This window comes from Bos taurus, chromosome 20 (genome assembly GCF_002263795.3).
Source record: "Bos taurus isolate L1 Dominette 01449 registration number 42190680 breed Hereford chromosome 20, ARS-UCD2.0, whole genome shotgun sequence".
NCBI lineage: Eukaryota > Metazoa > Chordata > Mammalia > Artiodactyla > Bovidae > Bos > Bos taurus.
The window spans coordinates 39986614-40014092 of NC_037347.1; the positions used below are offsets into that span (position 1 = coordinate 39986614).

The 27479-nt window shown below is 40.5% G+C and overlaps 2 protein-coding genes across 2 annotated transcripts in view; both read left to right on the forward strand.

The window, feature by feature from the left end:
- Nucleotides 1-27479, forward strand: part of ADAMTS12 (ADAM metallopeptidase with thrombospondin type 1 motif 12) — a 390694-nt gene that overhangs the window by 113225 nt on the left and 249990 nt on the right. The window contains exon 3 of the mRNA NM_001192609.3: nucleotides 26288-26438. Within this exon, the coding sequence (NP_001179538.1) occupies nucleotides 26288-26438 (151 nt within the window). The remainder of the gene's footprint in view (nucleotides 1-26287; nucleotides 26439-27479) is intronic.
- On the forward strand, nucleotides 13418-15514 carry LOC132343240 (dynein light chain Tctex-type 3). The gene has a single exon (XM_059878901.1). The coding sequence runs from the start codon at nucleotides 13436-13438 to the stop codon at nucleotides 13784-13786; it is 351 nt and encodes a 116-aa protein (XP_059734884.1). The 5' UTR covers nucleotides 13418-13435; the 3' UTR covers nucleotides 13787-15514.

Below are 27479 nucleotides of genomic sequence, written 5' to 3' on the forward strand. Positions count from 1 at the left end.
GAAAGTACCAACAATGAAATAATTAATTTCTGTTGCTTCATAAGCTCATCAGCATTTGATGTTGTCAGTGTTCCAGATTTTGGCCATTCTAATAGGTGTGCAGTGATATTTCGTTGTTTTGATTTGCATTTCTGTAATGACATATGATGGGAAACATCTTTTCATATGATTGTTTAACATTATATATCTTCTTTGGTAATTTCTGTTAAGGTCTTTGGCCCATTTTTAAATCAGATTTTTTTTTTTAAATTGTTAAGTCTTAAGAGTGCTTTGTATATTTTTGATAACAATCTTTTAGCAGATGTATCTTTTACAATATTTTCTCCCAGTCTGTAGCTTGTTTTCTCATTTTCTTGACATTGGCTTTTTTGTTTTTTTGAAAAGTAGAAATTTTTAATGAAGATCAGCTTATCAGTTATTTCTTGGATCATGCCTTTACATTATATCTAAAAAGTCCTCATCATACCCAAGGTAATCTAAGTTTTCTCCTTTGTTATTTTCCAAGAATTTTATAGTTATGCATTTTAATTTATGTCTATTATATATTTTGAGTCAGTTTTTGTGAAGGATATAAGGCCAGTGTCCAGCAGAACCATTTATTGAAAAGATTACCTTTACTTCTTTGTTAAAGATTGGTGGACTATTTATGTGGGTCTTCTCCTGGGTTCTCTGTTTTGTTCCATTAACTGTGCTTTTGTACTACTACATTATCTTGACTACTCTAGTTGTGTGGTGTCAACTCCTCCAACTTTTCTTCTCCTTCAGTATTGTGTTGGCTATTCTGGGTCTTTTGCCTCTCTATATAAACTTTAAAATCAGTTTGTTGATTTACATAAATATAACTTCCTAGAATTTTGATTGAAACTATTGGCAATGCAGAAGACTCAGGTTTGATCTCTTGGTTGGGAAGATCCCCTGGAGAAGGGAATGGCAACCCACTTCAGTATGCTTGCTTGGAAAAGCCCATGGACAGGGGAGCCTGGCGGGCTACAGTCCATGAGGTTGCAAAGAGTCCGAGATGAATGAGTGACTAACAGTTTCACACTTTTCTGTAACTGGATCCCCCGAGAGTTAACTCTCAGAGTTGCCCACCTGAGCCTCCAGCAATTCATCAATCACAGTTTAGGTTTTTCTACCTCAGCACTGGGTTCCCTAGTGGTTTCCACCCGTGAGCCTCTGCTCTCTTAAGCTGCTCCTTCCTGTATTCACCATCTGACCCTTCAGTCTTAGAATCAGTGGTTTGCTCTGTGTCCTTCCTTCTTTTATGGGTCCAAGAAGCATTGTTGATTTTTCAGTCTGCTCAGCATTTTATGTGTTAGGATGGAGTGGTGACTTTCAAGCTCCTTTTATGCAGAGCCAGAAACCAGAAGCCCTTTTGTACCTATTTGAGATATTTCTTTTTTTAGTTAAAATTTTTAATAATCAAATTACTCATGTTAGATTTAGAATACACACAAAAGTAAGAAAGAGGAATAATATCGTTGTTTAGTGGCGAAGTCGTGTCTGACTCTTTATGATCCCATGGACTGTAGCCTATCAGGCTCCTCTGTCTATGGGATTTCCTAGGCAATAATACTGGCACAGGTTGCCAGTTCCTTCTCCAGGGGATCTTCCTAACCCAGAGATGGAACCCATATCTCCTATATTGACAGGCAGATTCTTTACCACTGAGCCACCAGGGAAGCCACATAATATCTTTGCTGCTGCTGCGTTGCTTCAGTCGTGCCCGACTCTGTGCAACCCCATAGCCAGCAGCCCACCTGGCTCCTCTGTCCCTGGGATTCTTCAGGCAAGAATACTGGAGTGGGTTGCCATTTCCTTCCCTAATATCTTTAGAATGGTACAATTAATGTCTTGGTGAATGCCTCTCCACTTGGATACTGAGGCTCTTAGTTTTTCTCTGGTTTATCAACCTCTGTTCCCAGAAAAGGACCGAGACCCACTCATTCATACAGATTGAAAAACTTTAGTAAGATACTGCTTCCAAAGTCATTTACCTTAAGTCAAAGGAGTAAAGACCTAACTGTGGATTTTAGGCATCAGTTAGTCAACATTTATCACTGAGCAGATATATGTGGAACACTTACCATGTGTTGAGTTGTATTCCAAGCAATGGAGATGTACAGTGAACACAATAGATACAAACTCCTTCCATCATGGGACTGGATTCTAGGGTGGAGAGTGATGTTAGACAAGAAGAAACTGGGAAATATATGCCTATAAAGGGTATGTAGTAAGTGCTTTGTAGAAAAATAAAGGACGTGGGGTGGACAGGGAGTGGTGGGATGGGAGCTCTGCTTTGGTTTGCATGGTCAGGAAAGGACTTTCTAGATGACATCAGAAGTGCACATTTGTCAGGGGAAAGAGGATAAGAATGCAATTTGAGGGCAGGGACCCTGAAATGACTTTATTTTAATCATCCTGCCTGGGTCTAATCCAGAACCGACCATGTGCTTAGACCCCTGAATTTTTTTGAATGTACATTTCAGACTGGTTTGAGAAACACTTTATAAAACAATTGGTACATTGCTGCAAAACCCCCGATAAGCTGCAGACATAGAATCAGTAAAAGCTGGACTGACTTAGATTTCCTAATATGTCCTGGGAGAAGCTGAATCACAGGCAGTTGAAAACTCCTTCTTCTCCCAATGTGCAAGTTACCAATTAAAAAATGGTGAGACAGGATCCAGCAATGTCCCCACAATTTCCCAGTGGGCTCCAGGAAGGCTAAAACTTGATCTGAACAGGCTCTCTTGCTCCCCACAGATTCCACATTTTCCAGTGCTCAGTTCATAATTGGAAACAACCAGGACCCGGTACAGAAAGGCCATTTCCTCTTTAATGCCCTTGTGGTTTAACAGATTGTTGTGTTTGGAGCCTTTGGAATGCAGCCATGTTTAAAACCATGAGCTCATGCTTTCCATAGATGAGACTTTGTGTCATTAGATGAGACTTTATGACAGATAGACTGTCACATTTTTAAAAAAACAAAAGACAGCAATCAGCCACAAGCTCCAGGCATGAGTTTATTTGAAAGAAAACTATGTTACTAAAGCATAACTGTGATTTGCAGCAAAACAAATGATTGAAATTATTCAGCTTAAAATGTTAGAAGGATATATGTATGTGTGTATGTGCATTACTTACAGCTTCATATATATAGTTTTGTTTGCCTTTCACGATATTCATGGGAAGAAGGCAGGACAGGTATTATCATTTTCACTTTTCATTTGCGAAACTTGAGATCCAAGAGGTTCCATGACTGCATAAGTTCACATACCAAGGTAACACTGCATCTCCTAATTGTTAGACCAGCTTCCTGTGTCATTCTTTTTCACCTCTTGCATTCCATCTCAGAGTCCTAGATCATATGTTAAGATTTCTAGAAAGACAACAAAGTATCTGAATGCTGTCTCTAATTTTTCTTCCTAGTAGGGAAACTGTGTCTGAGAAGGCAATGGCAACCCACTCCAGTACTCTTGCCTGGAAAATCTCATGGACGGAGGAGCCTGGTAGGCTGTAGTCCATGCGGTCGCTGGGAATCAGACAGAACTGAGCGACTTCATTTTCACTTTTCACTTTCATGCATTGGAGAAGGAAATGGCAACTCACTCCAGTGTTCTTGCCTGGAGAATCCCAGGGACGGGGGAGCCTGGTGGGCTGCCGTCTATGGGGTTGCACAGAATCGGACATGACTGAAGCGACTTAGCAGCAGCAGCAGAGAAACTGTGTTTTCAGTCTTAACAAGCTTGACATTTTCTTTGTACTTATTTGCAAAAACTCTGGGGACTGAGATATTCCTGTCACTGTCATTGATTTAAGGTGAATACAATGGCCTCATTGTAGCTTCTTACAAACGCTTCAATCTGGATCAAGCAACTACAATTTCCAGGGAGCAAAGTAAGCTCTTTCCATCAATCTCAGGATTAAGTACTTGCTTCCATCAGAGTTTAGGTAATCTTTTATTTGGAGCTGGCATGCTAATTCTAGCTGGCAGCCTCTCCTTTGGCACTTGATGTATGTAACTATGGGGCTTCCCAGGTGGCACTAGGGGTAAAGAATCCGCTTGCCAACGCAGGAGATATAAGAGACGTGGGTTTGATCCCTGAGTCAGGAAGATCCTGTAGAGAAGGAGATGGCAACCTACTCCAGAATTCTTGTCTAGAGAATCCCATGAACAGAGGAGCTTTGTGCGCTCCAGTCCATGGGGTAGCAGGGTCAGACGTGACTGAAGTGACTTCGCACATAGGTATGTACCTGTATTGTATTAGTTTCTTGTTGCTTCTTTTATGAATTATCATAGGCTGTGTGTTCTAACGCAACACACTTTTCTTACCTTATAGTTCTGGAGGTCAGTAGTTTGAAATGGTTCTCAGTGTCAAGGCATCAACCGGATTGCATTCCTTCCAGAGACTTGAGGATAAATCCGTTCTTTGCTTTTTCCAGTTTCTACAGGTCACTTGCATTAGTGGCTCATGGCTCCATTTCTCTATCTTCAAAGTCAGCAACATGGGGCCGGGTCTTTTTCACACTGCCGCCTCTCTAGTTATACTTCTCTCTTCTGCTTAAAATAATCCTTTGGATTACATCAGTTCCACCTGGATAATCCAGGCTAATTTTCCAAATGCAAGGTCAGATGGTTAGCAGTGTTAATTCTATCTGCAGTCTTAATCTTTGCTGTATAATCTGCACATTCACAGTTTCTGGGAGTTAGGATGTGGGTATCTTTTGGGGGCATTATTTTGCCTACCACCCATATATTGTTTTATTTTCTTGTTGTCTTCTTTCAAACAGTACACATTTTTATAGTGTATGACTTGGGTAGTTTTTTATTGCACCACTAAATGTTCTTGAACATGGTAATAAATGGCATTCTATTTTCTCATGAGGAACATTTAAATCAAATGAATTATAACTAAAACCCACAATATGTTATAAAATGAAAAGCACAGATATTTAAAAAATCTTTTACATTAGTCAGAATAACATTAACCTATAAACCCTGTAAAAGGAAGCATGATTGTATGCTGTCCAGTAATTGCATTTTCCTTTTTCAATGTACTGAAAATTATAAAGCAGGCAATGTACAATTCTCCTGCATCAATTAAATATGATTGAAAACTAGTACCTTGGCAAGTGAAACACCCAGAAAATACCTAGTGAGTAAGAATTTCCCTTTCTTCATGGATCAGAAGGACTTTGAAAATGGTAATTTTTGATCACCCAAAGTCTCCAACAGCTTCCTGGTGTTATTTCCTCGTGGCTAACAGTCTTCAAAAGCTCCCCTCCAGCTTTAGAAAGTGGCTTTTCAAAAATTAGCTACACTTCTCCCTATTGTGTTGTGACGTAAACAAGTGAAACAGAGAGGAAGTGGAGGTGGGCGAGAGGCCTGGAGTCGCATTCCTGGGCAAGACAAGCCACTCAGACGACAACACGGGGACAGCCTGTGTGTCTCGTGTCACACACAGCTCCTGTATAGTGACAGCACAGGCGTGCACGGGCACCTCCCCAGGACGTTTTCTCACAGCCATTAAATGTCTTCAAACATAAGTGGTACCTGATAAACCCTGTTGTTTTATCTACTGACTTAAGGACGTTTCTAAGCCTGTATTCTTACTGCCTTTTAGTGAATTTATTTCAGGTATTTTCCCACTTCCTAGATTTGAGAGCGGTACACGTTTCGCTTTTCTTTCTTGTCTTCTTCCCAGCCTTCCCACTCTTTCCTTTCTCTCTTTTTCTGTACTCCTTTCCCCTTATCTTCTTTTCTGGTGTGTTTGTCCTTTCCCTCTTCTCTGTCTTCTTCTCAGTGTACATTCACGTTCTCCAGCCCTACCTGCTCTTCCCTGCTCCCAGCCAGTTCATCTCCAAGAATATCACCCTCATCAACGTTAAGGTTACTGCAAGGTCAAAAATGATGAGTAAACACAAATGATGAGTTATCACTTAGGTGCTTCAGAAAGTTCTATAGAATTCAGCACATGCTTTCCAGAATTAACTAAATTGTTTGTGCTGCATAGAGTTTGATAAGAATGCCATGTTATTTTAGTGTAAAATTATTCTATTTAGTGTACAATTATTCTTTTGGTAGGGATTTTTAAAATGTTTTATGCCGCTTATCATTTCTCTATTATGAATTATTTGAATATAAATAGTTTCAAATGGCAAATTGAAAGAAAAGTAGACTTATTTTCTGAGTTAAAAAAAGGGTGAATTTCAGTGTTATAATCTCTTTGTTGGTGTGAAGGTTTAATTCATTGTTTATTTAAATCTGTTAGAAGTATGTCTTATTAATCTAATTATTTTTATTTTGAATGTTCTTGGAACCATCAACAAGTTGTCAAAGATGACAGGTGGAACAATAGGTTTCCTTTCCTTCCTAATAATAATGGAGAATAAGAGAGGAGCTCTCTTAGGATATGCTATTTAGACAAAATTCCAGAGAATGGAAAGTGGGACAAGTAATAACCGATATTTCATGCTGAGTGAGCCTGACCCCAGACTGTACATACGGGTGGGATATAGACAAGGAGGAAGTTGATTTGACCACAAAGCATTTTGGGACTTAGAAGCGCTGGATATGTGGAGGGCAGGGAGGATGAAGGCATGGGGCTGAAAATAGAATGGTTGTCGGCTTCTAAGCAGAATTACTGCAGGCAGATGTCTGTCCCCTAAGCCGTAGGCTAGACTTTTCTTCTCTGCATGAATTAAGTGGTTCTCCCCAAAATGACCATTACATTCTGGCATTTAGGAAAGCCTCCAGCCACACGGATTAGGCACCTATCAGACCCCTCACTTAAACAGTCAAAAGTCCTCCATACATGCACAAAGCACTTTACCAGCTTTTCAGCACTCCCTCATAAATGTGGACGGATAAGCAAGGAGGTCAAGACATTTTAGGAAAGCTTCCAATAAGAAAGCAATAGAGTAGTGTAAACAGGAAAAATTAACTTTGGAGAAAACAGATGCAGGAAACATGAAGGAATGCAACAAACCAATAGGCAAGCCATAAAACCTATAAAGAGAGTCCTTAGAAGTATTCTAAAGTTGATTGTGCCCATAGAACAAGAAAATGATACTGTGAAAAAGAAACAGCTAGAGGCCAAGAATGAGAAAAAAAAGATTGATGCAATTTATAAGAAATCAATGGAAACGTTGGAAGATAAAGTCAAGATCATCTCCCACAAAATTAATAAAGAACACTAAGAGTTAGAAAAGATGGGAGAAAAAATAAGGAAAATGGAGGAGCAATCCAGAAGATCCAACATCCGAGAGTATTTTTCATAACTGAAGAGCTGAAAAATGCAGTAACCAGAGTGAGACAGACCCCTGAGTGTCCCATACAATGGACGAGAGAAGATTCACTCAAAGGCATATAAATTTGAAAATTTTCAAATAGCATAGGTCAAGAGATGACCCTAAACTTTTGGGGAGAGAAGAAGGGGGCACCCAGAAAGGATTGATGTTTAGAAAAACTTCTGACTTTTAAAAATGGGTGCTAGAAGAAACATAAAAAGGTGAGAACCAAAAAATCCGTGGCTCTAACTTAGAGGTATGATCAAGGGAAGTCCCTGCATAGCATACATAGCCCAGAGCAGAACTATGAACCTCTAGGCAGGAGCAGACTCTTGAGAGTCCCCTGGACAGCAAGGAGATTGAACCAGTCCATCCTAAAGGAAATCATTCCTGAATATTCATTGGAAGGACTGATGCTGAAGCTGAAACTCCAATACTTTGGCCACCCGATTTGAAGAACTGACTCATTTGAAAAGACCCTGATTCTGCGAAAGATTGAAGGCGGGAGGAGAAGGGGATGACAGAGGATGAGATGGTTGGATGGCATCACCGACTCAATGGACGTGAGTTTGAGAAAACTCCAGCAGTTGGTGATACACAGGGAGACCTGGCGTGCTGCAGTCCATGGGTGGCAAAGAGTCGGACACGACTGAGTGACTGAACTGCCGACAGATGGAGAGCTTCAGGGGATATGTCCAAGGAAAAACAGGAGTCCATAGAACAGTGCCTTATACATCGGGGATTTAAAAATAATGGGTTATTATAACAGGAAGCCAGCACAGTAAGAAAAGTAAAACAAGCAGAAATTCCAGGGAAAACAAATGGCTGTACCTAAAGGAAATACTAGTACCTTGTGTGGCTTGGAGACCAACCTAATAGAGTAGATACTGGTCAGTGTCTTCTGGCTGAGTTTCAGGTTTGCCTTTACGTTGTTTTAGAAATGGAACTACAGTTATCTATGTGGCTTCCCTGGTGACTCAGGGGTAAAGAACCACCTGCAGTGCAGGAGTCACGGGTTTAATTCCTGGATCGGGAAGATCCCCTGGAGAAGGAAATGGCAACCCATTCCAGTATTCTTGCCTGGAAAATCCCATGGACAGAGGAGCCTGATGGGCCATATAGTCCATGGGTCACAAAAGAGTCAGATACTACTTAGCGACTAAATAAGTCATCTCTATTGGTTTGACAGAAGTAATGATATTGAGAAAATGGCATGGGCTTTGTGTAAGGAAGCCAGTCCTCATCTATTATAGCAGGCACAGTACTTTAGATAATGCCTAAAACTGATTTTTAAAAATAACAGCATGTTATTGAGAAAACATAGAGATAATTTACAGAAGAATAAGGTTAAAAAGTCAAGAATCATTACCTTTGGGGATTGGGAGAGGTAGAACAAAATATTATTGCTTTTCATAACAGGCTTTAAAAATATTCCACTTTTTAAACTTGTGTGCTTGAGGTACATTACTTTTTTAAAAAAATTATTATAAAACAACCAAAATGCATTGTATTAAACTCAACTAGTTCTAGATTACAAACAATGAAATAAAGAAACAATGAATAACTCTAAAAGATTTTGGAAGGAACAATATGGGAAATTTGAACATGGAATGAAATTAGGATTATGTACAATGATTGCTAATTCTTAGGTGAGGTCATGGACCTGTGGTTATGTAGGAAGAGTACCTGCTTCTTAGGACAGGCTTGCTCATGTATTTAAAGCTGAATTGCCATCCTGTCTGCAAGTTACTTTTCAAATAGTACAGCCTATATATTTCAGACGTGGCAGAATATTAGTATTTTTTAAATCCAAGTGCAACTGTATGGATGTTTATTTTACTCTTCTTTGAGTTTTTTGTATGTTTGAAATTCTTCAAAGTAAAACGTTGAAGGGCTTCCCTGATAGCTCGGTTGGTAAAGAATCTGCCTCCAATGCAGTGGGGGAAAAAAAAAAGCCAACTCACTGTACTCTTAGACCAACTTTTCCCATGCAGTAACATTGAGGTATTGCCTGCAGATTTTGCAGAGAAATTGGAACTGTTTTTACAGAGGGCTGGTTTTGGTGTGGTCTGGTCATATTCCAGACAGCACTGCCATAAACTGTTTACTGGTCATCTGCACCTCAATGCTGAAATAAGGGTCAGAATGTCAGGGAAATCAAACTCTAATGAAGGAGATGTCTAGTCAACTCAGGGCCGTGTTTAAGAAAAAAAAATCATTGAACTTCAGGGAGTACTGAGACATTCTGTCCTCAGTGTTGTTACTGTGTTCCCCCAATTCTGAAACCTATTTCCTGGCCCTTCATTTAACTCCCTGGAGAAAATAGATCATTTCTTTAAGCCCTAGTAAAAGGAGTAAGTCCTTATTAGACCACATTTTTGCCTCATCAATTTCTCCCCTGAAGAATTTGATTATTGTGAAGGGAGAAAATATATATACTTTCCCCACTATTTCATTTCTCCAAAGTTGATGGCATTGATGTGCTGGGATCTCAATGTCCAATTCTGGTGTGATTTTTGGAGAGAAATTGACAAACTGTAGTACTATTTCAAGGAGCTTAACCAGGTTGCTGAAGGATTAGCACAATAAGAAATGAAAAATGGTTGAAGGAAGTGCAAATATTTAGGCTGAAAAGAGAAGTCTTAGTGGTGCATGATAAATATTATCCAGTATACTTAAGTAAATATTATATATTTTGTTGTTGTTGTTCAGTTGCTAAGTCGTGTTCAACTCTTTGAGACCTCATGGACTGCAGCACACCAGGCTTCCCTGTCCTTCACTATCTCCTGGAGTTTGCTCAAACTCATGTCCATTGAGTCAGTGATGTCATCCAACCATCTCATCCTCTGTCACCCTCTTCTCCTCCGGCCCTCAATCTTTCCTAGCGTCAGAGTCTTTTTGAATGAGTCAGCTCTTACCATCAGGTGGCCAAAGTATTGGAGCTTCAGCATCAGTTCTTCCAGTGAATATACAGGGTTGACTTCCTTTAGGATTGACTAGTTTGATCTCCTTGCAGTCAAACAAACTGTGGTGTTTTGAACACCACAGTTCAAAAGCATCACTTCTATGGTGCTCAGCCGCCTTTATGGTTCAACTCTCACATCTGTACCTGACTACTGGAAAAACCATAGCTTTGATAATACAGACCTTTATTGCCGAAGGTGATGTCTCTGCCTTTTAATATGCGATCTAGGTTTGTGATAGCTTTTCTTCCAAGGAGCAAGCATCTTTTATGTATAAAAGATATTAGACATATTCTGGTATAGCTCCACAAGGCAGAACTAAGATGATGAATGGAAGTTATGGCACACACACCATAAAGGAAAGAGATTTTTAATAATTAGTTTAGCAATAGTGGATGCCTTGAGAACTATCTTTCCTCATTAGAAGAACATTTATGGTGTGGATGAGTGGAAGTGAGGAAGCAATTCCAGTATCTACTGAAAAATTGACCCTTGAAGTATCTTAGGATAAGCTTCTCTGATTTCACAAGAAGCTGCTATTTTTGAATTAATGCTACATGCCAGCCACTGTAATAGGTGCTTCCTCACAACAATTCATTTATTCTTAACAGCTTTAGCAATTGGGCATTCTCCATTTCTCATAAGAATGACCTGAGACTCATTGGTCAGCCACTTTGACCAAGGTCACACAGGAAGAAAGCATAGAACTAGAATAAGAACTCAGATCCAGGTTTAACAATAAAGTCCAAGTTCTCCCCACCATATCAGTTTTTGGATCTGCAAGTTGTAATCCATTACATGAATGTGAAATCAGCTTAGTGTTTTAGAACCAGGATTTAAATTGATTAAAACAAAACAGAATGTATCAGAATGCCACCTACATAGGAAAATAGGGAAGCACTGCTTCCAGAAATTGTTGGTTATATACTGGGCTCACGATGTGAAGGGTCTTTTTAGCTGCAAGTCAAGATGAACATCTTAACTTCATGGACCCTTAACCTTCTTGACTTCTCTTTCCTAGACTCCTTCAGTGGGGTTCACTTTGGTGACCTTTTCCCATGACCAGTCTCCCATTAATGAGTTTCCTGAGGCTGCTCTAACAAATCTCTACAAATGCAGTGGTTTAAAACAACAAGTTCTGGAGGTCATGACTAATGAGTGTCCTTGTGGTCACTTTCCTTCTGGATGCTTCAGGGGAAATCTGTTTTCTTACCTTTTTCAGTTTCTAGAGGCCACCTCTGTTCCTTGGCTTGCGGCCCCTTCCTCACCTTATTACAACCTCTTGCTTCTGTCATTACCTCCCCCACTACTCATTCTGATCCTCCTGCTTCCCTCTTATAGGACTCTCCCGAATACAGTGGGTCAACAGTCTCCCTCTCTCAAGATCCTTAACTTAGTTACATCTGCAAAGTCCCACACACCATGGTAAGTAACCTACTCACAGGTGCCAGGGCTTAGGCTGTGGATGTCTTTTGGGGACTAGATTCATTCCACCACACCACACTTATATTATAAACTCTAAATGCTTAACTTTAATACTCCTCTTTCTGATCACGACCTCTTCTGCATTTGCCCTGTTTGTCATTTCCTTTGACTTGCTTTTCAGTGGCTCACAGTCTCAGCTGAGACTTCAACTGGGCTCCATCGAAGGCTGGTGGCTTCTCCCGTTCTTCAGAGCAGTTTTACAGACGCCTTTCCTGCTTGCCTCAAGTCGATGTTTTTACCCTCTACCTAAAGAGGAAAAGAGATTCCTCCTATGTATCATTTAGTGACTCTCTTTTCTTCTTGTACCATCTGTGGTGGAGAATACAGCATTTCTAGTCACAAAAAGTATTAGAGAACAGTGTTTTATTGAAGGTTTCACAGGTAGAAGAGACACAGGAGTTTACCTTGTACATTTCTTATGATGCTAGCAAAAATCCCCATTTTCCTTTTGCATGTCTTTCTCATTGACCACTGGCTGATACATCTTCTCTTGTGGGCTTTTTTTTTTTATTTCCTTTTCAGCCTCTGCTTCTCCAGGTGCCACTTTGTCTACATCTGGATTATTTCTGGGACTCCCAACTTGTCCCTTCTCTCTTAAACACAGTTGTTTAAGACTTCCTCAGTTGCTATTTCCCTTCCTCCTACCACTTAAATGTTGTCTTCAAGGATGTGAAAGTCTATTCTATTTTCATAGTAGAAGTCTATTCTTTTTTTCTAAAAAAAAAAAAGATTTTTTTCTTTTGCCCTTGGTTGAAAAGTACTAAAGTTACCCAGACCCATTCTTCTTACAGGGTAGTGGGAGATTACAAATAACTAAAATAAGTTTGTCCCACTATAGTTATGACTTTGGTGTGGCATATAAAGTGGAGACAATGAGTGTGGACTTATTCTTTCATGAAGAGCCTGTGGAAAGGCAAATCTTGCTTTAACTAATTCCATTTTAGAATACAATGAGGATATAATATTTCCTAATGCTCACATTCACGTCTTTAGCATCTTACACTAGACCTGCTCTTTATTTTTTTCCCTTTCTCTGCTGTGGTACTTAGTGAAGTTAACATGCTATGAAATTCTCTCCTGGTTTGCCAGCTCCCATCACCAAGCCACCAGAGAAGGCATTCCCCTCTGGCCCTGAGCCATTGGTAAACATCCCTGGAAAGCTCTGTTTCAGTTCAGAATCACTTTGGTGGCCATAGCAACAGTCTTGACAGCCTGCTGTGCTCTTTCTGTTGATGGGAGCTCTCCCTGATCAGGGATTATTGCCCATCAGAGATTGTCACAGTGAGAGAAGCAAGACCAGGGCTGTGTTCTCCACAGCCCAGGGAGGGCTTTGCATCCTTAGGGTAGTTTCTGACGAGAATGATGGCCTGCTGGGGCATCATGAAAAAAATAGTGCTGTGCCTCAGCCGAGCCTACCCTAATGGTTTTCTGCTCCCGTGGGAGACAATGCTTTCACTTGTTCTCCCTAATAACATGTTTCCTGGGCTCCCAAGGTGTTAGCTGTTTTTTTTTTTCCTCTCCCTTTTGGTTGGACTTATTTTCTAGAGTTGACAGACATGGATTACTGCTTAGAGAGACAAAAAAAAAAAAAGCAAAGACATAGAGAAATTTTGAGAAACAAAAATTGTTCTGATAGAAGATTTTTGGGAGAAAGAGAAGAAGTCAGAAATGACCTTAGGAGACTCGGCGCCACCATGGAGGAGTACCATCGCCCCTGTGACGAGGTTGGCTTCAATGCTGATGAAGCCCACAATATCGTTCAAGAGTGTATAGATGGGGTCTTGGGAGGTGAAGATTATAATCAGAACAATATCGACCAATGGACTGCAAACATAGTGGAACAATCCCTAGCACATCTGGTTAAGTTGGGAAAAGCTCATAAGTATATTGTGACCTGCGCAGTGGTCCAGAGGAGTCCATATGGCTTTCACACAGCCAGCTCATGTTTTTGGGACACTACATCTGATGGAACCTGCACTGTAAGATGGGAGAACCGAACCATGAACTGTATCGTCAACGTTTTTGCCATTGCTATTGTCCTGTAGCTGGCTAAAAATACTTGGCCAAAGCCATTAACCTAAGAATTTGTCAGTGTATCCTTTCTAAAAAGAGTAACAGTTACTTATTCATATCCTAGATGACAAGTGTGCAATATGCTTCAAAACTATCAACAAAAACAGAATAGTGCAAGCAAGCAGTCTCGTAGGAAGTTGGCAGATTTTCTCATCTTCCATACAGAATCATTTAAATAGGGAAAACTTAATGTTAGCAAAAAACAAATATAGAAATATGGCGTGACATGAAAACACACTCTTAAATTTACACCAGCTTTTCACTAACAATATGTACATAAGGAGATGGGGAAATCCATGAAGAAAATTAAATTTTCTTTCAGCTAGAAAAGTTAACAGGGATAAATATATGAACAAAAATGCTGCAAGGATAACTGTGGAGAAAATGATAAAAATCAGTTAATGCTTAGTTTTTTATTTCTCCTCAGTTGTATGTATGATTTAGTGGAAAGTAATCCCATCCTTTTTTTTTTTTTTCCATCAACTAGTAGCAACTGTTATTATTAACTTGTTTACCTTTTCTGAGAATAGCTAAATCACTTTTTAAAATTTGAAATTCTTAGATTTACATCTGAGGGCGAATTGAATTGGGTAACCTGAATTCCCTAGGTAAAGAAAATTAGCAAAATAAAATAAAATACAAAAAAAAATTAGTTACAGCATATGATGGAAAGTATAAGACTCCAACAGCTGCCTTACAACTCATTCATTCCGGATAGAAGACACATTTATTGAATGTCTATTATGAGCTAATCATAGTTATCAATATGCTGTTCAAACTTTCTTTTGGTACCTAGTCAGTTGGACAACATTTATGTCTGGGAAAGAGAAAAAAATGTTGTTTTACAAGAGAGGAAAAAAGTAAATCTGGTTATCCAAGTAGGAATAAGCAAATGAAAAGCAATTATTACTGACAGAGAATCATTGATGTAATTTTAAGAATGGCTCCTAGCAAGCAAAAAACTGCATAAAATATGCAACTCTTAGTTAAAGGCCTTATTATCAGTCTAATACACAAGTAGTAAATTCCATCATTGTTTTAGTTACAATCATCTGTAAATAATTTTAAGTACTTATGAGGGGTTCAAATTGAGTAAAGTGTAAATTAAAAGTATACAATCATTAGCAGGTTATTGAATATCTCAGGGCTTATGAAATGTAGTTAAATTTGTGAAATAAATAACTGATAAAAAATTAGGGTACACAGCTGGCCACCAAATGCAAAGTCAATCTGCTATTTAACCTTGAAAACAAAATCAATTTTGTATATTACCACTAATACATGTAGGGAGTGGAACCATGAGTCATTGAATTCCAGGGGGAAAGGAAGCCATAGTGTTGACAATGTTAAGAGAGTATTCTTGTAGGCATGCTATGTGCATGTTTGATATTTTGCCGAGTAACAATAATTGTTCAGTGTTGAAGAAGATGATTAAGAAAATACAAGGATAGAGTTTAATGCAGTGATCTACACTTTGGCACATTAAAATTTTCAGTGATTACCTTTATGTTACTTTACGCTGCTGGCTTTGGTGCCCTTGAAGATTTTAATAGTGACCAAAATATATCTGTGCAGTTAAGGCTCGCTTTTGACTATTGTTATTGAAGCCTGATTTTAAGAGAATAATAATCAAAAATACCTCGTGAACTTGCTATCTGCTCTGTTTCTAGTTAAAATGTAATAAAGATTATCTTCCTGCACTGTAAAAAAAAAAAAAAAAGAAAAGGAATAACCTTAGGTGTCTGGTGGGACTAGAAAGACCATTTTGTGAAACTGTCAAACTGCCTGTCCCTGAATACAGCTTGACAGAGAAGTTCTGATGAGTTTTTGGTTGCTACAGGCTCTTAGACGATCTTGCTGATTCTGATGGCTTATCTGGGAACACATGGTTTGAGATGTGATAAAAACTCCCTTTTTAATTTTTGAGAATAGTAGGTTTGGTGGGGTTCATCAGGATTTGTGTCAGGCCAGCTTATTTCAGTCTGCATATTTTCTCCTGTGAAATGATTTCACATTTATTTCACATTTCAAATCCAAAACATTTATTCACCCATTTCCTAGAATGACTTAAACTTTTTTATTTTTTGCATCTTTAAAGTGTCCTGGTCTGCCAAAATGTTATGGGCCTTCCCTGCAAACTTCAGGGAATATTCTTCATAAACTGCAATCAACAATCATTATTGCAGAAACTTCTTTCAATTGAGATGAACTGTTTGATTAGAGTCATTATGAGTATTTCATCATATTCATAGTATTATGCCTATTTGTTGGTGGGAGAAGTTAAAAAGCAATCAAGCACCACCTAAGGGGAAAATGTAGTGTTTTCCAAAGTATAGTACACGGATTATCTGTCAGCAACCTCAAGGTGCTTGCTAAAATGTGGATTCCTGGGTATCACATTAAACTTACTAACTAGAATGTCTGGACAAGGCTTCCCAGTGTATGTGTTTTTAATAAGCTTTCCATGTGGTTCTTCTGCACACTAGAATTGGAAATAAGTGGATCATCTGATGCCTCATTCTCTTTGGTAGTTACATTTTAAATTTCTAAAAATCCACTTAATTGGGCTGAGTGGCTGTCCTACCTATCTATCTATCTTCCATAAGAAAAATAGTGAATCTGTGGAGAGAGCTCTTGGGAACTATAACTGAATAAATGCACTCAGTTCCAAGTACTATCAAGTAAGAAATGAGAAAACTAGTTACTAGGCAACTTTTCTGCTCTTATGTAAGCCAAAGGTTTTCTTCTGAAACTCAAAACTGGGACAACCATGAAACAAGCATGTTAACCATGCCTGCCAGATAGCAGACTGAATATACGTGAATTTGAGCAAATTCTGGGAGACAGTGAAAGACAGGGAAGTCTGGCATGCTGCCATCCATGGGATCGCAAAGAGCTGGATATGACTTACCAACTGAACAACAAGGTATGGAAATGATTGATTGAATCACAGGGAGGAGTCCAAGCACATCACTTAGAAGGAATCCATGAAGACAGCAAGGCCTTATAAGAATTACCTTATTCTGTTCTTGTCAAAATTCTTTAGCAAAGAATATGTTGTCAACCTCATTTTATAGGTGAGGAGAGCGAGGCTCAGAGAGACTAAATGACTTGCGTAAAGCTACCTTGCTTAATCGTGCTGGAGTTGAGGGTTGAACTCAGCCCTGTCCCCAGACTTTTCTGCTAGGGGAACACAAATTCTGCTGTAGATTATTCTGTTTCCAGTAGGAGAAGGGGGAAGGTCGGATCTGGCACCCACTGTTGACCTAGAGACTTTATTATATATACTATGTGCTGACACTCACACTAAGTTTACTGAAGATTTCAGCCTTGGTTCATTTGAAGAAATCCCAGCTTGGAATTGGGCTTGATTATTCCTAAGACATGCTCTGAAAACCAGCCTCCCAGGCTGAGAGGTGTGTGAAGTTTGAGAAGTCTCCCACCATCGCTTCCAGCTCTAAGACTAGCAAACAGCAAGAAAGAGAAATCTATCAATTCTGTCTCCTCTCAAAATTTCCAGGCAGCTCAATTTACATCCAGGCACCACTGATTCTCCCCTAATTAATGTAATTATTATGAAGAACTGGCTCACACGATTATGGAGGCTGAGAAATTGCACAATCTGTCATCTGCAAGCTGGAGAACCAGGACAGCTATGGTGTAATTTGGTCCATGGCTGAAGGCCTGACAACCAGGACAGCTGAGGTGTCAGCTCCAGGCTGAGGGCCAGAGATGATCTGACCCTGAAGAAATTGAATGATACCCACCCACACTGGGAACAGCAGTCTACTGAGTCCACTGATTTATATGCTAATAACATCTGGAAACACCCTCACAGACAGACCCAAGAAATAATGTGTAACCTGGGCACCTCGTAGTGTGTTACAGTGACATAAACCATCACATCAGGCATCTGGGATGAGTTTTCCTTATACTATCATAATAGCTAATAACTCACATTTATTAGGTACATGCTGTGTGCTGACAGTTGTGCAAGCACTTTATACTAACTCATTTAATACACATGACACCTTTTAATAAGCTAATTAGCAAGTTACTACCACTATTTATATTTTTCACATGAGAAAACTGAAGCCAAGAGAACTTGCAGCTAAGAGATGAAACAAAAGGCTGAACATGACAATAATTGCTTTCAGTCATTCCTTTATATTCATCTTCACTGTGGATGATGCTATGATAAAGTGAGCTACTTGTAAAGTAAAAAAATATAAAAAGTGGAAAAAAATTAAACAATAAAAAAAATAAAATGAGCTACTGTACATTTATGGCTACCTACCATATGTATGTCAACTCTTCTGCTAGGCATTTTATAGAAAATGTCTGTAATAGTTACAACTGTGCTAATTAAGATAGATTTTGCCCCATTTTACAGATGAGAAAACAGAGGCTCTATGTATTAACTAATTTGACCATGCATGCTGTGCATGGTAAGTCACTTCAGTCATGTCTGACTCTGTGACCCTATGGACTGTAGCCCAACAGGGATTCTCTGTCCATGGGATTCTCTGTCCATGAGATTCTCCAGGCAAGAATACTGGGGTGGGTTGCCATGCCCTTCTCCAGGGGATCTTCCTGCGTCTCTTATGTCTCCTGCATTGTCAGGCAGGTTCTTTACCACTAGTGCCATGTGGGAAGCCCAACTTGACCGTAGCTTGTGCTTTCAATTAAACCCTGTCATAACTTTTTGATTGTATGTATTTTTTGAACCCATCTCATCAATTTTTCAATGAAGGGATATTTTTTCTACTACTTAGCCTCTGAACTGACAGCCAGTGATTGGCATATGATCTTGTGTGTATTAGGGTTTAGACAAGTTCCTCTTATGAGCATCAGAGAGGTATGAGGACACGTAGGTTGATATTCTAGGGCTCTCATGGGAACAGCTCCTTCTAGAAGTAGAGCTGGGGTTTTGATGCTGTCTGATCATAAGCCCAGTCCCAGGCTTTTCCTGGTACTTTCATATCCCTTCTGATCTGGCCTCACGATGATGGCAGCCCCTTCACACAGCCCTTGTTCTGCCAAATTGTTCCTGATGATTCATTTTAATCTTGGTAAGTGTTGCATTTTTTATACCTGGTTGCCCTTTTCAATTCTCTGAAGTCTGTGTGCATTACACTGGTGTTTCTAAGCCGGCTCCTGATTGACTTGATTACAGAAAACAAACTGTGATCAGTGAAATGTCACATATTTGTAGCCTGTTTTTAAAACAAGTCTTCAGATTTGCCCTTGATTCTAGCACCTGTCACTGTGTGATATAAACGTGTATGGATCCCTTTCTTCACTAGTCAGCCACAGTCTAGATATATGCTGTTCAGAATCCATGGACGGAGGAGCCTGGCAGGCTACAGTCCATACGGTCACAGAGTCGGCCATGATTGAGCAACTAACACACACACACATATGGTAGCTATTAATCACCTAGGGCTGTTTAAAGATAATAGAGTTTAATGAAGTTAAGAATTCAGTTCCACTGTTACATTAGCCACAGATCAAGTGCTCAGCAGACACAGGAGGCTAGTGGCTATCAACAGTGCAGATGCATTTGTCATGTAAAGGACTAGTTTTAAACTAGATTCTGATGAGTAAAGGGGGAATGTTATAATCTCTAAGGTAATAACTAAGAGAAACTGCATACATAGGTAATAGTATTTAAAAGAGAGTCATAATTGATTAATTCAGAAAAGGCCAAAAAAGATAGCTAAAGAAACATAAGAACATATGGGACAAACAGGAAACAATACAGTGGTCTATTTAAACCCAATAATGTTAGTAATTTTATCAGATGTAAATAGGATACATTCTCCAATGGAAAGACAAAGAAACCAAAACGCAAATACATTCTTTGGAGTATAGAAAGGTTAAAAAAAATAAATAAAAATCTTTAAAAACAAACAAACAAACAATGCAGATGTAGAACATTTCTGTCATCGCAGGAAGTTCTATTTGACAGCATTGTTCTAGGAGGTAGGGGCCAGATCTGACTGTTAGCGATACCTGCCTGGCATATGGGTGACTAACAGGTGGATGAACCAGATACATGTTTCTGGCCTGAGCTTTATCTAAGGCTGCTAAGACTAATATGTAGAATCTGTGAATCAATGACATTACCAGTTACACTCCCTTTTGGCTCCATGGGGGCCTGTCAGGGAGCTCTTGGCGTCACGGCAGGTGGGAGAGGTTATTCCTGGACTAATCTTCCCAGTGGTCTCAGCTCTGTGTTTTGTGGCTTCTGTCATCCCCTGACTTCTGACTTAAGGTCCTGGCTATGCATTAAATGATAGAAAGTTGTTCTTTCTCTTACAACCCAGCAACGGAAAAGTTAAAAGTTAATAATTCTGGCAGGTTGTCATGGCTTTAGGGCTGGGCCGGGTTTGTTGGAGATTGTAGAAGTTCAGTCTGTCTGTGCCCTCTAAAAGCATTTACCTTCAGTGGCCTTTGTCTCTCCTGGACCACAGCACTGGAATCTGTAGCACTTGGGAGACACATTCCCCACCTTCTGCAAGGATGCTGTGTTTGGTCGAGAAGGGACTGTGATACGGGACAAGGGCTGGCCTCTAGGCCCAGAGGTCATGGGCCAACCTCTTGGGACATGTGAGCACTGTATCCTTTTTTGACACAAAAATTCTAGGTCTTTGCTGTTCTCCTTTCTGCTATTTTATGGATGTCAGTCTTGTCTTCCTGGCTAGGTTGTAAACCTCAAGGGCAGGGGTCACTGCCCCTCTTAGACATCTTAGCCCTGGGCTGGACATGTGACAGATGCAAATTGATCATCAAGAAGGGTGATTGGGGGGGGGGGTCTTATTTTATCTTCTTTCCTGTGTATATAGTAGGCCACAGGTGATATCATTCCCAGTGATCTATGTACTATAATTGAGTGTCTTGGATACATCTTTATCCCAAATCAGTTTTTTTTTGTTCTTGATTTCAGAATATGTTCATGTTATTGTCTTCATCACCACAGGAAGAAACAAACTGATCTGGTAACTTCTGACATTTTCAAATGAACAGGAATTTCTTTCCAGGACAGGCTAATGAGTTAGTGACAATGCTCCATCGCACACCTCTAGGGGGCTCCACTCACAGTTTTATCTATGTGAATATCGCCCCCTTGACTTGTGCAACACAGGGCCCTGAGTGTTGAGTGTTGGAACTGGTTTGATAAGTTTCCCCATGTCTTTTACAATACCATTGTTTTTATTCTTCAGCCTGCTGTTTTTACCTGTGGTAAAAGCTGAAGGCATGACAGCCTAGACCAGGTGACTCTTCAAGGCCTCATGGCTTTGCAATTCTAGAACAGTCTATTCACAAATTTCTTGTAAGACACTGCCAGTTTCCCACTGGACCCAAAATCATTGCACTAACTGAAGTATAACATCAAGTACATCCAGATGACTAATACTTTGATAGGAGTTGAGGAGAAGGAGGAGCTGTTATAGACAACTATTCTCAGTGGAAGACTAGGAAAAATAAATTGGTCCTAAAGATTCTGAAGGTCCTACCCCTGTTCCTCCTTAGCAGAGAGCAGTAGAGGTTCAATGCCAGATGATTCTCACCAAGGTAGCTCAGCCCTTTGTCTCATCCCCACCGTCTGGGGCTGAGGAGGAAGCAGTAGGAAGAGTCTGATTTAATGGGTCTCAAGACATCTCTGGAGAAGGCAATGGCACCCCACTCCAGTACTCTTGTCTGGAAAATCCCATGGATGGAGGAGCCTGGTAGGCTGCAGTCCATGCGGTCGCTAAGAGTCAGACATGACTGAGGGACTTCACTTTCACTTTTCACTTTCCTGCATTGGAGAAGGAAATGGCAACCCACTCCAGTGTTCTTGCCTGGAGAATCCCAGGGACGGGGGAGCCTGGTGGGCTGCTGTCTATGGGGTCGCACAGAGTTGGACACGACTGAAGTGACTTAGCAGTAGCAGTAGCAAGACATCTCCTTGCCTTAAATTTCTTTCACCAGCCAGTCTCTAACATTTGAAATGAACTAGTAGACATTATTAGGGCTTCCCAGGTGGCATTAGTGGTAAAGAACCCACCTGCCAATGCAGGAGACATGAGAGACATAGGTTTGATCCTTGGATGGGGAAGATCCCCTGGAGGAGAGCATGGGAACCCACTCCAGTATTCTTGCCTGGAGAATCCCGTGGACGGAGAAGCCTGTTGGGCTACAGTCCAGGGGGTCACAAAGAGTCGGACATGACAAGTGACTTAGCACTCATGGAGTAGACATTACTTTTTGTATCAAGTGACCCTTCCTGTAAAGAATTAAGGAAAGATTTAAAATGAATGTATTAGTGTTAGAAATTAGAATAAGGTTACCCCTGGGGGTGATATTGAGTGAGAAGCGAAGCACGTAGTTTCTTGCTACTGGAAAGCTTCTCTTCCTGAATTTAGGTGTTTCTTCTGTGAAAGTTTTATGGCACTTTGCAGTTATAACTTGTATATTTTTCTGCAGGTTTATAGTGCTTTGAAATAAAGTTTATTTAGAATAATTCTTATAAGAGAGCCTCAGGAAGCATTCTCAGGTATTTATAACTTAGAACAATGAGGTGAGTTTATTTCCAAAAGACACTGAGCGGCATGCTGGGATGCTGAGAGGAGAAAGAGATGACGGAGCTGAACGGAGGTGAAAGGGCAAACTTGTGTTCTTTGGGCTTCTGCCAAGGGCTCATCCTGCCCTGGTTCTTTCAGGAATCTGAGAATTCCCCAGAGAACTGGATAGTTTTTCTTCAGGTCCATTCTTGGTCTCCTTCAAAGATATGAGAAGTGACACATACACACTGATATATTTAACATGGATAACCAACAAGAACCTAACTATTTAGCACAGGAAACTGCCTAATGTTATCTGGCAGCCTGGATGGGAGAGGAGTTTGGGGGAGAATTTTTTGTTTGTTTAGTCACTAAGTTGTGTCCAACTCTTTTGTGACCCCATAAATGTAGCCCATCAGGATCTGTCCTGGGATCTGTCCATCAGGATCCCAATCCCTCTGTCTATGGGATTCTCCAGGCAAAAATACTGGAGTGGGTTGCATTTCCTTCTCCAGGGAATCTTCCGGACCCACGTCTCCTGCATTGGTGGGCAGATTCTTTACCATCTGAGCCGCCTGGGAAGACCTTGGGGGAGAACAGATACATGTATGGCTGAGTCCCTTTGCTGTCCACCTGAAACTATCACGACATTGTTAATCAGCTCTACTGCAATATAAAATAAAAAGGTTTTGAAAAAAGATGCAAGAGGTAAGCAGTATATAAAGGAGAGTGGAATGTAGAGCGCCTTCTCTGATTCAGATCCAGAGCTGGCAACAGAAGAAGGTGGCCCTCTTGGGCAGTTAGCTTCAGGGAGAGCATGGAGCCAGTCCTCACTTCTAGTGGAATGCAAAGGGTGTATGATTTTCCAGCATGACCCAGCTCTGGTTAGACAAGAAGAGACCAGTGAACTGTGGCCCCTTGGGTACCAGGTGTACAAAGCTCTGTGTTTATATGTTGCGGGAGAAGGAGATGCAGAGCTCAGCCGGGAAATCTTCTCACCTCACCCTCTTGGAACCAGCAGTATCTCTTCATCTCCTCTCCTGTCCATCCTCTCTCTGCAATACACATGGGGTCCTGAGGCCAGCACCCCCACTTCCTATGAGCAGATGTCCTGCCTCCCCTCCAGCTGATGAGTCACCCAGCTTTCCTTGGGCTCTGTCCAGCTTCTGAGAAGTATTTAGGATGGAGAGGTAGCTGATTTCCAGGTGTCTGCTGGCAAAACTGGCCTTGTGTAAAAATGCAAATGGAGGAAGCAGTTAAGAAAATGCTCATTTGACTTTTGGGCACCCTCATTCGTGTTGCCCATAAAACAGTTATTGTGTTCTCAACTGGAGTCCCATGTGTTTCTTCTGCACCACCTGGGTCCAAAATTTGAGGCTGGAGAAATACCAGTTCATCCTTCTTGTTGGTGTTACTTTTTTTTTCTTCAAAGACTTTAGTATTAGACTGATGGAAGTTGCACAAAGGGACTGCACACCAGCGGTGCCTGAGGAGTCCTTGCCTTCGTTTAATTTCCGTGGAACAAATGAGCTCCATATGCAAGAGGTCCACTGTCTGTTTATGTCCCTGGTCTTTGTCTCCGAGTAGAAATAAAACTGAATCTCAGCCCTACATGACTCTGTTTCTAGCTACTTTACAGTCTGGACCTTGTCAATGCTTCTTGTCCCAGAGGTTTTTTTTTCTCAAAGAAAGATGCTGAGAAAAAAAAACGGTTAGCAGATGTGAGCAAATTTGAAGTCAGATGTCAGCTATTGGTGTCGATAGCTAAAATATTATCACTGCATTTGTAAAGCTGTTTGCATGGCACTTTGATAAGCCTCAGTTCATTTGCTCCTCCTGACAGCCCTGTGAGGTGGTAGGCATTATCTGCATTTTACAGGTTGAGTGACCTATTCAAGGTCACACAGCTATTCTTATGACTTTCAGTAATTTTTTTTTCTAATCTCCTTATTATCGAAGATACTTAAAAGTCAGTAATCAAAATAAGAAGGTGTGAGGTGTATATTCAGATCTGGTTATATTACTATATGAAGAGTCGACTCATTGGAAAAGTCCCTGATGCTGGGAAAGGTTGAAGGGAGGAGGAGAAGCGGGTGATGGAAGATGAGACGGTTGGATGGCATCACTGACTCGGTGGACATGAGTTTGAGTAAAGTCTGCAAGATAGTGAAGGACAAGCGAGGCTGGTGTGCTGCAGTCCGTGGGGTCACAAAGAGTCAGACACGATTTAGTGACTGAACAGCAGCAACAGTGTGGCACCGTTTTGGAAAGACCCCAGAGTCAAAGCCTGTTCAACAGACAGCATTTCCCTTCATGGAGCCCCTTTTGCTTCCTAGCCTGGGGTGAGGGCAGGGGGTGTACTCAGCTCATCTTCAGACTCACCTACGGAGCAGAGCAGCCCTGGCTTGCTGAGATGTGACGAGTGACCTTGAACTTTTGGACCTGTTCACAGTTTTCCTAACCTCAAACTTTCCAGGTTTATTTTTGTAAACAATATTCACTAAACTGTTATATTGACTCTAGAGACCCTAAGACAATGAAAAGACATGAAACCTGACATCTGGAAAGAGTCTAATAACAAATAAGACTGTAGGCCACACCCTTTTCTAGGAGCTTTGCATGTATTAACTCATTTAAGCTTCACAGCATCCCTTGATTATCCTCATTTTTCAGTTGAGAAAGCTCAAACTGAGCAAGTCATTTGTCCCACATCACAGAGCTAAAAACTGGAGGAGCTGGAATGTGAACACAGGCTAATTCCAAAGTCTGAGCTCTTGGTCACTCCAGTGTGATGCTGCAAACAGGGTGTCTGGGGCAAGCCATCTTTTTCATCAACGTAGGATTCAGATCCTGAGAGTTAAGTCTGTCATAGGAGGTCACTGGCAAAGCAGCTTCTAAATGTCTTAAATGGGCACTCAGAAACTTTCACAAAGAGAAGACAGAGTTATCGGCTATACCATCCTTCTTCTAGACCTGACCTCCAGAAAGAGTTACTTGTTGCCCATCATTTCCCAACTTATTGCTAATTCCCCTGTCTGTGAGATTAGAGTGTCTGCTTTAGACTCCTGGAAACTCAAGTCTCAGATCAGTATTATATTTCTTTGTTTCCTTGAGAGTAGAATGGCATTAAACACTTCAAGCCAAACCACCATGGGACTTTCCTGGTGGTCCAGTGGTTGAGAATCTACCTGCCAGTGCTGGGGACATGAGTTAGCTCCCTGGTCTGGGAAGATTCCACATGCCATGGGGCAACTAATCTTGTGCACCACAGCTATTGAGCCTGAGCCCTAGAGACCATACTCCACAACTACTGAAGCCCTTACACTCTAGAGCATATGCTCTGCAACAAAAGAAGCCACAGCAATGAGAAGCCTGCATACTGCAATTAGAAAGTAGCCTCTGCTCATCCTGACTAGAGAGGGCTGGCACACAGCAGTGAAGACTTAGTGCAGTCAAAACGAAATAAACAAGATGAAACCACATGTGAGCATGTAGCTGAGCTACCCACATACAGATAAATGTTTCCCAAAAACGTCCATGAACTGTGATCCACAAGTCCTATAACAGGGCACCCAGGAAGCCCTGTTCCTAATTTGAGATTAACCAGCAATGGGTTTGAGGGATAGAGGCAATCCACAAACCTGAAAAATTGTTTGCTACTTTTGGATATGTGTGTATATGTACACTTTTTTTTCATTAGTGCCTCAAAGAGCTCATGACCCCCAAGCATTTAATAACTATGACTATGAAGACATTTCACTGAATTATTTACATGTCACTCTTCTGGGAGACCAAATGGCAGACTATGAAAGTCTTTTGAGTTTCAGAGGTCATCCTAATCTATATAATTTTCACTTTATGAATTTTCTTTGTCCAGATAAAGAATGGATTCAAATAAAACCTTTGTCTTGCATGTATTTACAGACTGGATTTTTCCATCTACCACATGGAGACTTTTTCATTGAGCCTGTCAAAAACCATCCACTGGCTGAGGGAGAGTACCACCCACACGTCGTATACAGGAGGCAGAGGCGAGGCGTCCCAGAGATGAAGGACCCAACCTGTGGATTAAAGGGTATTGTACTTAATCTCCTCACTGGATGGGGGAGTTTGTTTTGCTCTATTTTTTTTTATGAGACCTGTTATTATTCAAATCTGTTTTCTCTTCCCCACTCTGTGGCCAGAAAATATGTACTGTTATACATTTCACTTCTCTGTACTCAAGTCTGTATTCTTAACAGGAAAAGGGAAAGGAATCTCCTACATCCTTGCCACATTGGTTGATGATATTTATATGGGATTAGTAATGCTGAATTTTTTTAAGTCTTTTTAATTCCTTAGAGGAATATAGTTTAGAGACAGTGCTTTTCAGTATCAGAAATGCTATAATACATTAATGTGGAATATTACTAGACAGCTAAATATTTGATGATGCTGATAATGATATGTGAAGAGAAACTGAAAAAATACCAACATGTTATCAGATGATGAATTCAGCTAAGGTTCTTTAGGCTGAGGTCTTCCTTGAATATAAATCTTGTTCCATCAACTATTTGCACAGCTTCATTAGTGTAGGAACTCCCTCCCCAAACAGTATGTAACATAGTATAGATGCAAAGTAGAAATTCAGTAAATCATTAAAATGAAATGAAGAGTGACTTGTAGCCACATAGATGAATCTAGAGTGCATCCAGTCCACATAACACTGATAAAAAGAAAAATGTGAGGCTTATAGATGTGGAGGAGGTGTCAGTTCTTTGTGACTATCTCTTTCCTAAGACAGTAAGTGAAATGCAGTATTTACGTGATAGCTAGTGACTGCAGAATAAGTTAATGTGCCGGCAATTATTTTTAAAGTATACTTGACATTTGGAATTTTAAAATCTTGGCATATTGGAATGTGCTGGTCTCTCTGAGCCAGGTAATTGCAGTGTTCCTGTACCGTGTTACACTGGAATTCACTGACACTAGCCATGTCATTAACCCACATTAAGGTATACCTTGTGCTTAGGGAGATCGGTGCTGCCAGATGGAATTACTGTGATTATATCGAGAAAGATCACCTTTCCTTGTGGAAAACATTCTATCTTTGTAATGTTCAAAGCAGGAACACCCC

Excerpts from the sequence above, each read along its gene's own strand:
- LOC132343240 (XM_059878901.1), top strand. The coding sequence starts at position 13,436 with ATGGAGGAGTACCATCGCCCCTGTGACGAGGTTGGCTTCAATGCTGAT.